Genomic DNA, 16,784 nt, shown 5'->3' on the forward strand with positions numbered 1-16,784 from the left:
ACTCAGAAAAACCAAGCTTTTTTCACCTGGGTCTAACATTGGGAGAGTTAGCGTAGAGTAGCGTTAGCCGCTGAATAGCTTAGCGTTGAGGCGAATGGACCCGCGTTTGTATCTCGTAAATGACCCCACTAATAATGCCCGAAATGATACCAAACTTCTACACTAGTACAAGTTTATGTACTCATAAAATGATGGATTGGAAAGTTTGTAAGTACACCAGAAGTGTATGTAAATAACACTTGCCTGCTCTCTTCAGCTCTCTGTTGCTGCTGCTGCTGCTGCTACCTGCAGTTAGACGAGTGCTTAGGGCCGTCTATAAATTACTACACCAAAAAGAGATACAACAAAAATATTTATTAATTTAATGATTAAATAAGGTAATGTCTCCAAACTTACCTCAATTATTACTTGTCTCCTGCTAGTTATACTACAGCACTTACTTAAAAAAAAAAGTTAAATTAAAAAATATTTTTGTTGCATCTCTTTTCGGTGATGTAATTTGTAGACGGCCCTAAGCACTCGTCTTAGAGCAGCAACAACAACAGCAGAGAGCAGAAGCCAGCAGGCAAGTGTTATTTACATAAACTTCTGGTGTACTTACAAACTTTCCAATCCATCGTTTTATGAGTACATAACCTATTTGTACTAGTGTAGACGTTTGGTATCATTTTGGGCATTATTAGTGGGGTCATTTACGAGATACAAACGTGGGTCCATTAGCCCCTGCACTAAGCTATTCAGCTGATAACGCTACTCTACGCTAACGCTCCCAATGTTAGACCCAGGTGAAAAAAGCTTCTGGGGGGTGTTTGGCTCGAGGTCATGGTGCAAAGGACCCTAGGGTGAAATTACTCCGAACCATCACTTTAAGACCGACGCACTTGTCAATTTCCCGTCCAGCGCCCGCGACTAGGATTAGTGTGTTTGACAGGGTGGGGGCCGGCGTGGCATCACGATGGTGGCTCTCCATCGTGATGCCAGCCATCACGATGGACGATGATATCTTCTTCTTCTTCTTCTTCTTCTTCTTCTTCTTCTTCTTCTTCTTCTTCTTCTTCTTCGGTTGATTGTTTAACGGCGGATGCGGACTAACTTAGCGCACTACCGCCACCCTCCAGATAAATTGTGCCTGATCATCACTATGGCTTACATCGGACGATGATATCGTCCATCGGCACAACACTAGTAAGCACATAACATAAAACTGAAGGGTTACACTGAAGACATTTTGGCTATAACACAACAACATTTCAGCCCCACAATGTACAATGAGATTCTCCACAATCTAAGTGCGTGCGTACGTGCGACTAAGACTGGAGCAAAATTCCCCAGTTACTATCCACAAAAATAACATCTGTCCACATAAACCTATGCAGACATACCATACAGTAGGTGGCTCCTGTCAACCTGGCTCTCAAATAGATATTTTTTTATGTTTAATGTGACAGCGTCTACGCCGCTTTGCTACTTTTCTGCTGAGTTTTCTGCATGTCGTGTGTAACAAGGGAACCCAGAGGTCCAGCATGTTAGTTTGACTCCAGTGCTCTTATCTGGCTGTTTTTCTATTGTCGAAATGCATCAGTATCTTTTCCTGCTGTGCAGTGTTTTTGCCCCAAAAAGTCTCTTGTTTTTCTGCACACAGCTGTGTTGGTATTCTCTTTTAATCCCACACCGCATATCAAACCAGCTTTTATTTACAAGGTAAACTGTACATTGAATATTTCTTCCATTTCTTCTCAGTCATTGATGGCAGCAGCTCTGTTATCAAAAACCTAACCTTTACAATTTCGGTACTTTAGTCAAGAACATTTAAACTAGGGTGCCCAGATAGCTCAGTTGGTAGAGCGGGAGGCCATGTGTAGAGGTTTACACCTCGACGCAGCGGACCTGGGTTCGATTCCGGCCTGCGCCCCTTTGCTGGATGTCATTCCCCCTCTCTCCCCTTTCACTTCTTCAGCTGTCCTGTCATTAGAGGCCTAAAAAATGCCCATAAAAATAATCTTAAAAAAAAAAAAAGAACATTTAAACTATTTTAATCACTTGGATAACTTTATGTAACTTAATGTAGATTTCCATTCCAAATACATGCAAGCCAGGTGGTTTTGGTGGAGTAAGTGAGCATCTGCGTCTATGAAACACTCTGGGAAAGTTGCCAGCCCACCACAGCCAGTCTGGTTTCTCTCGGCCTTCTCCCCAGTGCATGCTGGGATAGGTTTAACCATCCTGTGACCCTGAATAGAAATAAACGCGTAAAGACGAGAAGATTGCGGCCCTTTAAAACCGTCATTAGGGACAATACTCGTCTGTAAGGTGTAAAGATAATTTAGTATACTTTAAAAAGGTTAAACACGATGGTCACATTAAGTCGGCTTTATTTGTATAGCCATTAAAAGCCTTTAAGCACAGCTACAGTCTCAAAGTGCTCCTGAAGACTTCATTACTCCCACATTTTGGAACAGTAAATTAAAATGAAGAATGAATTGACTGCCCTCTATCCTAAGGCCCTCGCTGAGAGAAAAGAATAAATCCTATGAAAAGGAATTGCAACTGGTGACTCATCCGAGCATGCCGCGTGTGTCGGATGAGCCCCACAAGGGCAATGTGTTGCCTTCACTTTCCTTTGTGTACTCACATTCCCTCCTTCTCTCTCCATCTCTGTCTCCAGGTGCAGCAGGATGCAGGACGTACTGCCTGTGTGTGGACTGCAGCCCCTGCTGGCCCTCCTTCTGCTGCAAACCGTGGGCTGTGGTGAGTCCTCATTAAACTGTAGGCAGTCCCCGTGACCTGTCCCACTGTGTATGCAGTACATAACTCCATATAATCATGCACGCAGACAAATCTTCGGCCAATCTCTTTCATTATTTTTAATTCTTTTTCTCAGTCGAAATGGAGCCTGTGAACACTTCCTATAGTATATATCAGATTATGAGTGCAGTCAATCTGGCACGTGATTCATATCACACATCGTTAATAGTAGTGGAAATTTAAAAAAAATCAATGTTTACCTTCTAAATTGTACATTTGATAAGACTGCTTGTGCAACCCTCCTGCAAATCAGAACGTTGGATCCCCTTCAAATTACCCTCTATAGATCAGAACTGTGCGTTTGGATCCACCTCCTGTCACATACCAGCTTCAATGCAGAGGATGTGATGAATGATGTGCCCAGTGGAATTAAACTGGGATGAATATATCTGCTCAAAAACCTGGTTGTAGAGCAAAGGGGGGAATTGGGGAGGGGGCAGAGTGATGTGTGAAAACGGTAATCAAGCATGTGCTTCTAATCAGCGAGAAGCAAAAGCCACATCACCTCGAGGAGTGGTGGTTTGGTGGTGATGTGGTGGTGATGGCGCAGTGGATATGACGCATGCCTTTGGAGTGGGAGATGTGGGTTCGATTTCCAACTGCGATACATCAACCAATGTGTCCCCTAGTTGCTTCAGTAGGCGCGCAACCTCAGATATGTAGCAATTGTAAGTTCGCTTGGCCGGAGGCATTAGATTATGCTGTCGGGGTGTCCATACATCAGTACGTCCATCCATCCCATTCTTGTGAATGCGATATTTTAGGACCCCCCTGGAGGGAATGTCTTCACATTTGGCACAAACATCCACTTAGACTCAAGGATGAGAATTTGATTTTGGTGGTCTCACAAAACACCTTGACCAGCTACAACATTATACGATCTTTTATCGTATACGATCGATTATATATAAGACACGGCGGCAAATGATCTGCAGATTGTATTTCTACAATTTTGTATTGTATCTATTACTTAAGCAAAGGTACTTCTTCTTAAATCTTAGTACTTCTTTCACTGCTGGAAATAACACCTTTTCTGTAATCTTTCCTCACACCTGCCTCTGGTTTGTTCAATGGCACAATTATAGCTCACACTGGCTAACACTACGTAGCCCGATTGTGGGGAAAAAAATGAGCATTCTTGAGTGAGTGGCAGTCAGGTCAGGAAAATGAATGTCCCACCTACCCACGAATGAATGTTCACAATTCGTGACTGGTAGCCCACGGCACAGTTTGTAGCGTCGGTAGGTTAACTTGCTACATCTCCCCAGTCGCGTTTACATTTTCTTTGTTTGTCAGCCCATCCATTCCTTTCCGTTTCTCTCCGTACTATTGTTTATATCTTAGGCATTTGGCGGACCTTCACAGCTCAGCCACCAGCCCACTTATTCCTCTCGTTTTATCTGCTCATAATTACCCCGACAGCAGGAAGGGGCGAAAAGATGAGATGTAAAGAAGAAAGATAAATCTGAGATCTCCAAAGCTCACATTCATCCTCTTAGCCAAAGCTAAGTGAGGGAAACTATTTGGATATTTTGTTAAATCTCCGAGATATTTATTTCTAATATATATAATAATATATTTGCGGAGCTCATTAAACTTTGCTTTTAATTCGGCTGAAAAGCTGAAGTTTAGGATCTTAATCCTCTCATTATGTGTCAGCAAGTTATCCAAACTCTGGAGAGAGACTTGGCAGTTTGCATTTGTTTGGATAATCATCTTACTGACTTCTTTTAAAGCCCTCGATTTAGCTGAGAAAAGGACAGCGTGACAGAGAAACACGTAACGGGGTGTGTGAAAAGAGAGTTATGGAGGCTTCAGTGTCATACAGCGACTTACACAGAAACTCTGGTCGCTCAACAGCCTCCCTATCTGTCTCTTTGGCAGTTTTATACAGAGCTCTGCAGGGAAGAGTATACAATACAAGTATTCACATCCCAAAATTCTTTTTTGCCCTCTCCATACTCTCCTTGTACTCCCCTGCTGTGTATCTGCGTGTGTATATGCATGTGTTTGTGCTTATGTAAGACAGACTGCACGTCCCCTCAGTGCTCGCAGTGGCCTCCCCGACCGTCTGCTCCTCTCTGCATTGTATTGTTTCTGCCTTCTGTGGAGGTAACGGACCTGGCACCGGGGCCTTTCGGTGAGGGCTCAGATTCGCCGGCCGAGAGTTGGTAAAAATGGAGCCAACTCTTTCTGTGTGTGTGTGTGTGTGTGTGTGTGTATGTTTTTGCGGAAACCCTCAGGTTAAATCTGCCTGGTAGTTTATTTATGCAGCCAACTTGCCGAGGCAGCGCGCATTGTGGCCCACACACACACACACACACACACACTCACATATGTCATGCAAACAGACCCTCTCCACCTCTGCTTTGAAGGAGTTTAGTTTTTGAGGGCATTAACATCGCCCTTTCGTCTCTGTCTTTCTCTCCATTCCTGCATTTTGTGATTTTTTTTTTTTTTTTTTCGCCTGAGTGACTCTGGAAATAGTCAATGGGAGGTGGAGGACTACTGGGAGGGTTGGCACTAAAGCTCACCCCGTGACCACTTTGCCTGACAACCCAGAGATTGGAAAGAGGGTGGGACGTGGGGGAGGCGGACAGATTACGGGTGATCTTATTTTGCGTGTGTGCGTGTTGATGGTAGTATGAGCATGCCTGCACTTTTGTACAAGCACTCCCGTGCGTGTGTATGTGTGTTTATGAATTTTAAAATGTTGGCTGCGTGCCACGCGAGATAAACGTATCATTATGCTTCAGAGGGTGCAGAATTAGTCACGGCAGCAACCTGCCGTGACAAAGCTTGACTTGGCCTGGTAGGAGTCAGCTCAGACAGGGGGGAAACTGCAGTGAGATGGTTAATATTTGTCACCAAGAGAGGACGAGGAGACAACATGTGGCAGTCTGGGTCACAAAGGGATGATTGGAGTATGCAGTAAGTGTGTGGGGGGGGGAATGAGAAAATATGCCTAAACACCAAGGAGGGAGGTGAAGTGTCACCGTTACTTTTGACACCTTATTTTGATGTAGTTTAAATATAAGTCTTTTGGTGTAAACATATATTATTTGAGTATATTTATTTCCCTTATTAAGTCATTTCATAAAGCCCCAGGATAAACACAGTTTTTGCAAAATTTTCAATCTACGCAGCAAGCAAATTGGCGTCCAATCGCGTGTTGACTTTGTATGCAATTGCAACGCTTTTAAAATGTACTTGGCTGTGAAAACACAGTAATTGCTCACTTCATATTATCGCAGTTACCGGTGATGTCTAGTAGTGTGTGTAGAGCAGTGTGATCAGATTTAGAATCCTGATTCACGCCCGTGTTCACTAAAACACCACTGAATGTCTGGGTTTCGACACGAGCAGCTGAAGCGTCCGATAATATTGACGCTGTGATATTTATTCGGCAGATATCTACGGGAAGATTTAGATGGCTTCCAGACAACACTCATTCTGCATTCCTTCTAACTGATAGCCCATAAACACAAAAAGCCTATACCTAACATTATATCCACATTATCCTTCATAATGTTACGTTAACGTTAGCTTAGCATACAAACAAGAGTAAGAGAGAGAAAGAGGAGAAAAGAAAGGAACGTACGGAGAAGGGGAAATTGGAGAACAATAGAAAAGGAGGGAGCCGCTGAGAGTTGGAGGGATGTTTCGGGGGGAGAAGATATTGTGCGAGAGAATGTCAGCATGCGGGATGTCCGCCTGGCAGACCTGCTGTGCCTAGACTGGCAACATGAATGTGCACGGACAAACATAGCCACGGACACACACAGTGAGGAGGTACAGCTGGTCTGTACATCTGACTGTAACTATGTGTCTTTATTTTTGGCGTGTGTGTGTGTTTGTGTGTGTGTATCTTTGCATATTTGAGAGTGTGTGTACTTCCTGCAGGGGAAAACCGGCTGCACTGCAGTAAAAACACAGACCAGTGATCAAACACAGTGGAAAAATAAGGAGGAATTGGAAGAGGCCACCTCCAAAGCATAGTGTGTGTGTGTGTGTGTGTCTGTCTGTCTGTCTGTCTGTCTGTCTGTGTGTGTGTGTGTGTGTGTGTGTGTGTGTGTGTGTGTGTGTGTGTGTGTGTGTGTGTGTGTGTTGTTCTTGTTTAACTATATTTGTGGGGTCCAAAAACCGGGAGTCCAGTATACTTGTGGGGTCCAGACAGCTTTGTGGGGCCAAAATGCTGAACCCCACAACATTAAAGGGCTGTTTGAGGGTTAAGACTTGGTTGTAGGATTAGGGATAGAATTAGGTTAGGGTTAGGGTGAGGGTTAAGGTTAGGCATTTAGTTGTGATGGTTAAGGTTAGGGTAAGGGGCTAGGGAATGCATTATGTCAATGACGGGTCCCCACAAAGGTAGTGAAACGTGTGTGTGTGTGTGTGTGTGTGTGTGTGTGTGTGTGTGTGTGTGTGTGTGTGTGTGTGTGTGTGTGTGTGCGTGTGTGTGGGTGCATGCATGGGTGCATGCGTGCGTGTTTTAATAAACAACAAACATATCAGGGTTTATGAGCAGCCGCCACTCATGTTATTTTCCCTGTCTCTTGTTTTCTCCGTTTGTCTCTGTGCGTCATTCAAGGTCTTGTTAAAAGGATGCATTTCTCCACATCCCGCAACAAAACATTAAGACAGCGAGCAGTTTTGTCAGACCATCCACTTGCACACAAACAAACCCACACTCGCTGCCGCTCTGTTCTGTCTTTTTCATATCAGAAGGCAACTTCTTTACACAAAGTTTGTTCTGTTTTATTAATTCAGTGTATTTCAACAGGAACCTGTACTCTTCGGTTTGTAATGTTTCCTTTAGGGAGAATAAGTAACTAACTTGTACGAAATTGTACAGTAGTGTGAATGTAAATACGTTTTGGGGTAAAGCCCGTGGTTTCTTATATTTTCTTAGAAAGAAGCTAATATGTGACCGTAAATTCATCGGGAGGTTCCTGGAAAGCAGTATTTACAATTACAATTTTGAGGGACTTCCTTTTTATTCTACTAGACAGTATACTTCCACTCAACCACATTTTAGTGGAAAGAACTGTACTTTTTATTTTATTACATTTGCCGGCTGTAGTTACTAATTACTTTGGAGATTTAGATTTAGCATACAAAATATTTGATCGGCAAATTAAATTTGAAAATGACCATGAAATTATATATATATAATAAAATAAAATATCCCACGGCACATATAGTAGGTAAACCTGGCTTCACCTCTTTTAACTGCAACATCAAAATGCTTCTTGTAGAGACAGAGCACATCACGTCATACTCAACAATCGCTGCCACAATATACAACTAAGGGCTGAAACGCTAACAAAGTGCCTGTAGCTAGCTAAAAACATCCGATTTAAGCATGTCAAAGGATTATATTGGCAACCTATGTCTACCAGAGAGGACAAGTTAGCTGTTAGTAAGCTAATGTTAGCTATGTGTTAGCAAGGCAAGGCACTTGCAAACATAATACTGCATAGCTTTCTAATCATCCACATTTCCCTATAACACAAGTTGCGTACAAAATGCTTAATCTTACCTTACAGATATATAGTTATCCTAAAACTGACATTTGGATATTTGACTTGGTAACAAAATGCTTGCTTCACACGTAACATTCGGCATAGTCTCGCTTTGCCAGACCCTCCTCCAAAGCACGCTGGAGGAGGGTCTGGCTACTCCACATAGCATCGCGGGATGGGAAGAAAACGTGCTCTGGTTTATTGGCTTTTCTTTAAACCAATCACAATCGTCTTGGGCGGCGCTAAGCACTGGAAAAAAGCTGCGGTGCCGCTGCAAAATAGGCTCAGAAGGAACTTGTTTTGGTGGAACGTGTACGTTTAAAAGTTGTTTTAGTCGTGCAACAGAAAACTCCAATTGGTCAGATAGTCTAGCTAGCTGTCTGGATTTACCCTGCAGAGATGTGAGGAGAAGTTAACCAGAGTTTAAAATGCCAACACAGAGGAAGCCCAAGGCAACGGATCTCCGGCCTAAATGAGTGAAATCCGGCGAATTTTCCGGCGGCAACGGAGCAATCCCGGAAGTGGAACGTCGAGGATATAGACTACGTCCGGCATAACGTTAGGTCAGTGTCAGGATCCCACATTCTCCCCATTCTTCCTGCTGATTCATCACGTCTGTATCCACTTTTGTCTTCATAAAAGCTCAGTTTTTCAGTTTCAGTCTTTTAATATAATAATGATCCAATAATGTTATATAACACTCTGGAAGGGGTGATTCTGTCGTATGAGTACTTTTACTTTTGATACTTTAATCAAAATTTAGAATGCAAAGCTTTTACTTCTAACAGAGTATTTATATGTATGCTGTGGTATTGCTACTTTTACTTTAGTAAAGGAGCACTATGTAATTTGATACTTACTTTGGGAAAAAAGGAGACATTTATAAAAGTCGCCTCTATTTCTTCTATACTTAATTACATAGTTCTTTCCAGGAAACTTTCTAGAAAGTTATAAAACAATTATGGACCTGTAAAAGCATTACCATTGACTCCATTTAATACTCCTCTCCTGCACTGCTGAAAACCACATCCATCATGCTCCAGATTAAAACCAACTCTGAATATAACAGAAGCAGTTTGACCTGGGCCAGCTGCAGTCCAGTTGTTTGTGTCGTTTTCAGCTGTCGTTTCTTAACACAGCAATCAACTAATAGCTGCAAGCCTCTGTCAGACAGCTTATCTGTCATGATTTATGACTTACACACACTTCTGCACAAACACACACACACATTATCAGCTCACACGTAGGCAGCAGGAGTGAAGTGGTGTCGACAGGAGAGGATGCACTCGATCAGTCCCGGTAGCTCTTTTGAGTGGCAGGCTGACGGGTCTGATGTGGGCAAATCGAAGACAAAGGGGCCTTTATCACCGGAAAACCTACTGCAGGCACCTCTGTAAGAAAGAAAGGGAGAAAGAATAAGAAGGAGAGGGTGAGAACAAGGAATGATGTTTGCAATTGTGTTCCATTACTGTGAAAATGCCATTAGCGCCCACCCTGTGTCTGTTTGCAGCTCGGTGCCAGGCACATACAGGCTCTCCGACTGTGTTTAATAATTCGAGAGCGCCTCTAAAGCGAAGACAGATGGGGCAACAGCGCCGATCACGTCGTTGCCACTGTGAACCAGCAGAAAGAAAATAAGAAAATCTGAGCTCTATGTGCAAGACGTTGGAAGTAGAGCTTCCAGGAGGAGGTGGAGTGTGTGACCCTCCCAACACTCATACAGACATACAAAGACACAGGACGAGGTCAATAAAGAACCGGCTGTTAAACATTTCACAAAGTCCCATCACACTGGCATGGACTTAACTATCCGATGAGTTGTACTGAGCACTCGCGCTCTTTTGCTTCAGCACTTTTCTTGCTTTGTATTGACATTCAGCTTTAGTATTTCCTCTTCTTTTTTATCACGCAACAGCCTGGTGAGCCTTGTTTAGAAAACGGTGACAGAGAGCAATATGAAACAGATAGATATCAAACAAAAGACAGCCTCTTGGGGGTTAAGCTTGTGATAACATTTCCATCTAAATGCAGATTTGATATAGCATTGGGGCCCTCGCTAGTTTACATTCATTACCACAGAGGAAGAGAACAATTCTTTTTTTGGGGGGGGGGGGGGTTCCCCCCACCTGGTGTCCTTCACGTTGCAATTTAGGCTTTTCAAAAGGGTTCTGCAATTGATTTCATTTTATTTAGTTGTGCAAATTGCAGCACCAGCCAGGAAACAAGGGCAAACATTTGTCCAAATAAAGGGGATAGAAAGAGTAAGGGGGATGTGAATATGAATGAGATTGTAAAGCTTGGTTGGCTTCATTTGTGGCACTGTCTTGCCATTGGCAACATAACTAGCTTAATGTTACCCAAATGGTGCTTATCCAGGTGGAACCTGGCAAGAAACCGGCGAGCAGATTAAACATTATTGATGCCTCTTAGCCGAAGAATAAATTTGCCTGTTTTTGTTCCTAGCAAGCTCTCGGCAAGGTGGTTCAGAAATTGCAGCTCCATTGTCTTCTGGGAACGCGCATTACTGTGTGTCAATGTGTGTGTTTGAAGGGGAGGGGCACATGCGTAAGTGTGTGGTAAACAAAGATGAGTGCCACATCCTCGAGGGGGATAAAGCAAAGAGAGTGACAGCAGGGAGTGGAAACTGATAGCCTCTTGTGAAAGATGTGTTCTTTGAGTGAGTTTGTGTGAGGTGTGTGTGTGCATGTGTGTGCGTGCGCGTGCGTATGTGAGCATCAATGTGTCACTATGTCAGTCTTAACACACTGCTCGCTAAATCACAAAAGTGCATCTCTACTTTTTTTCCATCATATCCTCTTGACTCCTTTTCCACATCACATCACTCCAATTTTCCCGTTACACAGACCTCCAGCTTTTTTGGTATATAGGTTTTCCCTCACTTGCCTCCTTCCTCCGCTCACAATCACACACTGTGTTATGCTGGAGTCAACTGAGCTTGTTCCTCTTTTCTGTAGTTTCTGTTTTTTTCCTCAGTGTGAGAGAAAAGTACATTGCTTTTGCTTTTAAGTAAAACACATTCAAAGTGCATCAATTTTCCTCTACACCTATCCCTATTGCAGAGTGTGTGTGGACCACAAATTGAGGGGAGAGAGCCACTTTTTGGTCAACAATGTTGTGTAACTCTCAAAATTGTCATTTTCACCTGTAGTCACTAAAGCATTTTGAGTGCCTTTGTTGATCAAATGGAAAAGTTTAATCCTGCGAGATGTACACAGATAGTCTGTAACGGACGTAAAGCAATATTTTCAACATTTTGGGAAATAACGTTTATTTGCTTTTTTGCTGAGAGCTTGATGAGAAGATTGATACCACTTCCATGTTTGTTTGATACAAAGGAAGCTACAGCCAGCAGTCGGTTAGCTTAGCTTAGCATAAAGACTGGAACCAGGTGGAAACAACTGGCCTTGCTCTGTCAAGTTTTAACAAAATATAGATATAAAATGGCACTTAGGGAGATTTAAGCCAGGCTTAATGAATGTAACTTTATATACAGTGGACTGAAATGAGAGTAATAGCCAGTCCTTCCAGAAAAACGCTGAGTTTTTTTGTGATTGTTGCGGGCAAAAATCCTTGATTATGCGGCACGTTTTCTTAAAAGATTCTATGGAATATGCGGGATATTTATGCAATTTTATGCGATGAAATTGCGGGAACTTGCAAAAACTGCAGTTTGATGACAAAGAGAAGAAAAAGTGATTCCCCCAACACCCTGCTTTTTTTAAACTTAAAGTGATGGTTCGGAGTAATTTCACCCTAGGGTCCTTTGCACCATGACCTCGAGCCAAACACCCCCCCAGAAGCTTTTTTCACCTGGGTCTAACATTGGGAGAGTTAGCGTAGAGTAGCGTTATCAGCTGAATAGCTTAGCGCAGGGGCTAATGGACCCACGTTTGTATCTCGTAAATGACCCCACTAATAATGCCCAAAATGATACCAAACGTCTACACTAGTACAAATAGGTTATGTACTCATAAAACGATGGATTGGAAAGTTTGTAAGTACACCAGAAGTTTATGTAAATAACACTTGCCTGCTGGCTTCTGCTCTCTGCTGTTGTTGTTGGCTGACTAAGACGGCTTAGGCGCTCGCCACAAAAATTACACACACCAAAAAAGAGATGCAACAAAAATATTTTTTAATTTAACTTTTTTTTTAAGTAAGTGCTGTAGTATAACTAGCAGGAGACAAGTAATAATTGAGGTAAGTTTGGAGACATTACCTTATTTAATAATTAAATTAATAAATATTTTTGTTGTATCTCTTTCGGGTAGTAATTTGTAGACGGCCCTAAGCACTCGTCTAACTGCATGGCAGCAGCAGCAGCAACAGAGAGCGAGAAGAGAGCAGGCGGTTCGTAAACTTCTGGTGTACTTACAAACTTTCCAATCCATCGTTTTATGAGTGCATAACCTATATATACTAGTGTAGACGTTTGTATCATTTCGGGCATTATTAGTGGGTCATTTACTTAGATACAAACGGGGTCCATTAGCCTCTTAAGCTATTCAGCTGATGACGCCACTCTAGCTAATTCCAAATTAAATTACTCGAAATCACTTAATTTCCAAAAATAGTTTACAGATATTCAGTCATTGCAATAAGTAAACAAATAAGATACAAAAATATATACAAATAATATAATATTAAAGTAAAAATAAAAGTAATAGTCTAAACAGAGGGAAATAAAAGATACAAAAGAGACAGACTTTCAAAAATCGTTAATAATATAGACAGCAGGAGCACTTAAACAAAGAAATTTGAGTAGACATCAGATATTAAGATAGCTTTCTTATTGGATACCAACTTAAGAGACTCAAAGTACATGTCAAATTCAACCATTGACATATATAAAATGGACCAATAGACCCCGTTGCTCTGGACGGAGACCAGTGAAGGCTATTAGAAGCACTTTTCCGGTGCCAGCTTTACTGCGCAGCCTCCAACTGAGAGAGACAACGTAAATGTGACGTGAGCAACGTGTCTGAAAGTTGTAAGTCTTCTGGTAGCTGTGCCAAGAGAAATCTCAATCATTCCCAATCTTACAGAGACGGAGAGCGTAGGTATATGTAAGGAGATAACATAAGCACAGGCTAATTATTCCTAACTAACATGCTAGTTAACATTAGTAATTAAACCTAAACAGCTAACGTAAGTCGAAACTGCCTGTGAGCTTCTCCTGTACTATATGGTAATTCCTCTACTGTGCGACAGTAAGTCACGTGGTTATGACACAATCGTTAGCCTATTTTTACAAAAACGTCTGCTACGGAGCCATAACGTGAGGTACAAGGTAATGGAGCCTTTTATACATTGTCGTGTTTCTTTAGAAATAAACAATGGACAAATAGAGTCTTTAAACGCTTCAGATGTAAAGTTATTCGCAGTCAAGTGACGTAAAAAACAAATGGCGGTCAGTGGAATGCTAACAGGAGGTGATGGCCAGGTAGCAAAAAAATGGCGCCATAGATGGCTCGAGTTCTTTTTTTTTTATTGCAATGTTAAGAACATACAAAAACAATGCCAGGGGTAAATACAGTTGAAAGCACAGTTTACCCCCTTGAATTCAACCCTGCTTTTCGATGATGTTCACGTTGCGTAATTACGTCACTTCATAACGTTCCCATGGCAACAGGGGAAAATAGCTGCTCTTGTGTGAAGTACATACTGTCTATGGTGAAGTAAACGCAGCATTTCTTCAACTTTCTGCTAAGATATATGTGACTTTTTTGCAACGAAAATGCGGGGATTATGAAATCAACATAGAGTAAGACAGCAACGGAGTAAAGAATAAAGCCCTCATTTTAGCCCACCCAACCCTCTTAAAAACAACTACGACAACAAAAAACACAGAAGGTTTGCACTGTTGAGGCATACTCAACATAATCAGTCAAAATGGCTTACTTAAGCCATTGTGTGTTATCTGGAAATGTACTTCGAGATCTCAGACCATGCTAGACCATAGAGGCCACCCCCGAAGGGTCCGTGCACCATCCTCCCCAATATAGTCCAAGACGGGGTCGAAAAAGCAAAAAGGCATGTCTCTGAGCCAGAAGCTAATAGCTTCTAATGAGAGAAGTTCGAACACACTCCGAGTCCATTGTGAAATCGTGGGAAGAGAGTCCGAGATCCACAGAAGAAGAATGCATCTCCTTGCATTAAAGAGAAGCACCTGCAGCAGCTTTAGTTTGGAGGAGCCGAGACCCAGTGCTTTAGGATTTAATCCCAGAATACAGCTGACGGGAGTTAGAGCTAGTTTTTTTCTTGAATATAACATAATTTTCCTTACAAATTTTGACCCAGAAGTGATTAATAAAGAGGCACTCAAATATTCAGTGGAAATATGTACCTTCAGAAATCTTACATTTATTACAAAATGTCGAGAGCAATGACTTAAACTTATTGCGTTAACTATTCCTTTAAGATGATTTTTCTTTATGCACATTGGAAAAATTCCAATAAGGGTAGTCATTGTTGGCGACCCACACTGCTTTACTAGTTTATTCCTCTCCTCCCCTCTCGTCTCATCTTATCCTTCTGCCTTTGAAAGCCTCGTGCATTTTGTTTCACAGGTCGCCTCACTTGACGGGCTGAGCTCCTCTCGAGTGTGAAACGAGAGGCCATTTCAGAGCACAAATCCTGTTTGATGCGGCCATGCAGAGCAACATAGATCAGCTGGTGAGGGAGTTAGCGCAAGTAGCGCTTGTCTAAGACGATGTCACTGGGAGAAGGGAAAGAAGTGGGTATTTATGTGTGTTCATGTGTCTGCGGGGAGGAGAAAATGTGATGGGAGGGCCGATGTTAAGCTATCAGGGTAGAGGCACTCAGCCTCTTAGCTTGAGCAACTGCAACAGCATAACGGCTGCAGGAATGAGCAATGACAGCAATCTCACGCGTCTGCTATTTGTGTCTGCTCAAAGTCACATTAACCATCCAGTAAGGAATGAAAAATGGCGGCTTTGTGTGTGTGTGTGTGGGTGTGTGTGTGTGTGTGTGTGTGTGTGTGTGTGTGTGATAATTCCAGTGTGTGTGCACACACACACATAAACACACACCTTATACATTAAATACACTATAAGCAAAAATAGGCAATCAAAGCTGAGGCAACTGATTTAAAGTTGATCTAAATCATCATCAATGGCTGAGGGGGAACATCTAATCCTGAAAGGAACACAAAAACGCAGCATGTCTTTACCTATAGGCTGAAGATGAAACAAAAATATGATTTCCAGTTTCCAGAAAACTAAATGAACTGAAGCTGGCAGGCAGTCGTACTGCGGGGGAGGAAGAGGAGAAAGAGAATGACAGGAGATGGGTAGAAAATATGACAGAGCAGACAGAAGGATGGAGAGGTTGGGGCGACTCACACAGCGGTGTGCCTGTGACCGCTGGAAAAACATTTCTCCACAAATCTGCCTTCGGGTTACAGACAGGAGGGGCCGTCCCTGTAGCGTGTAGCGCTTTAGCTTGCATCCAGTCAAACAGGAGTGGAGCAAGACACACACACAAAGCGTGCAATGGAAACTGCCACTAATCAATATGCTCATTTTCTCCACTTTCAACCCTTCCGCCCACCTAGGGAGTGCTCCTTTCAGTTTTGTTGCTCTCTTCGCTTCATCTTACGCTGCTTCACTCACAACCACAAATGTCATGGTTGCACAAAAGGGAAAAGTCAGGGGAGCACCAAAGTCATTAGGATTCATCTAAATACAAAATTTCATGGCAGCTGTCCAATACTTATCGACATACCGTATATATAAATGTGGACCACGCTGCTAGTGTGGCTTAAAAGTGGCTATAGCTGATTGAAAATGCGTGCATTGATGGTGGGCTTTGGTGCAAGATTAGACGTTCTGTAGTGACGTGGTTTTTTCCAGCATTTTTCCCAGCATTTTTCAGTAGTGAGGAGAAAGGGAATAGTGACTGATAAGGGGAGCTAGAAAAGAATCAGATTATGTTCAAGGCTTTACAGGTAAACCTCATTCTCACACTGCGCACATTGGGTAAACAGATGCAGATTGAGCTCAGAGATGATAACCTGTATTGCTGCAATGTAAATGAGCCACCTTTGTCTTTTCAGGCAAGGTGACACAGGATTAGAGTATAATGATAATGTATGATGGGACTCTACCAGTGTAAAATGAGTTGGGAGAAAAAACAACAATGAAAAATGCAGTGGAATATTGCAGAATTTTGCTGTACAAAGCAGCTGATACCAGAGCTCTTCTAAATGCACCGCACTCTGAATTTCTTATGATAGCCTTTCTGTCTGTCATCAGTTGTTTTGATGAAAGTAATATTTGTAGCTTCATAGTGGTGGTGGTGCTTTAAGCTGCAAAGAGGTGGTTGATATTGATCCCATAATGCACATCCAGGTTTGATGTATGGCTTATGAAAATACTTTTGATATCTTCCCTCCTGAGTCTAGCCCTGCCTCCC

At 42.4% G+C, this 16,784-nt stretch overlaps 1 protein-coding gene across 4 annotated transcripts in view; it reads left to right on the plus strand.

Moving 5' to 3' along the window:
- ncanb (neurocan b) overlaps positions 1 to 16,784 on the plus strand; it is a 173,160-nt gene that overhangs the window by 36,385 nt on the left and 119,991 nt on the right. For 3 of the 4 annotated variants that reach the window (XM_039811768.1, XM_039811770.1, XM_039811769.1), the window contains exon 2: positions 2,666 to 2,748. In XM_039811768.1, coding sequence (XP_039667702.1) covers positions 2,676 to 2,748 — 73 coding nt within the window. In that variant the 5' untranslated portion in view covers positions 2,666 to 2,675. Of the gene's footprint in view, positions 1 to 2,665; positions 2,749 to 14,963; positions 15,024 to 16,784 lie in introns of those variants that run through there. The other variant, XM_039811771.1, reaches the window with a different exon arrangement.

The sequence above is a fragment of the Perca fluviatilis genome, chromosome 9 (genome assembly GCF_010015445.1).
Source record: "Perca fluviatilis chromosome 9, GENO_Pfluv_1.0, whole genome shotgun sequence".
In the NCBI taxonomy this organism is placed as follows: Eukaryota; Metazoa; Chordata; class Actinopteri; order Perciformes; family Percidae; genus Perca; species Perca fluviatilis.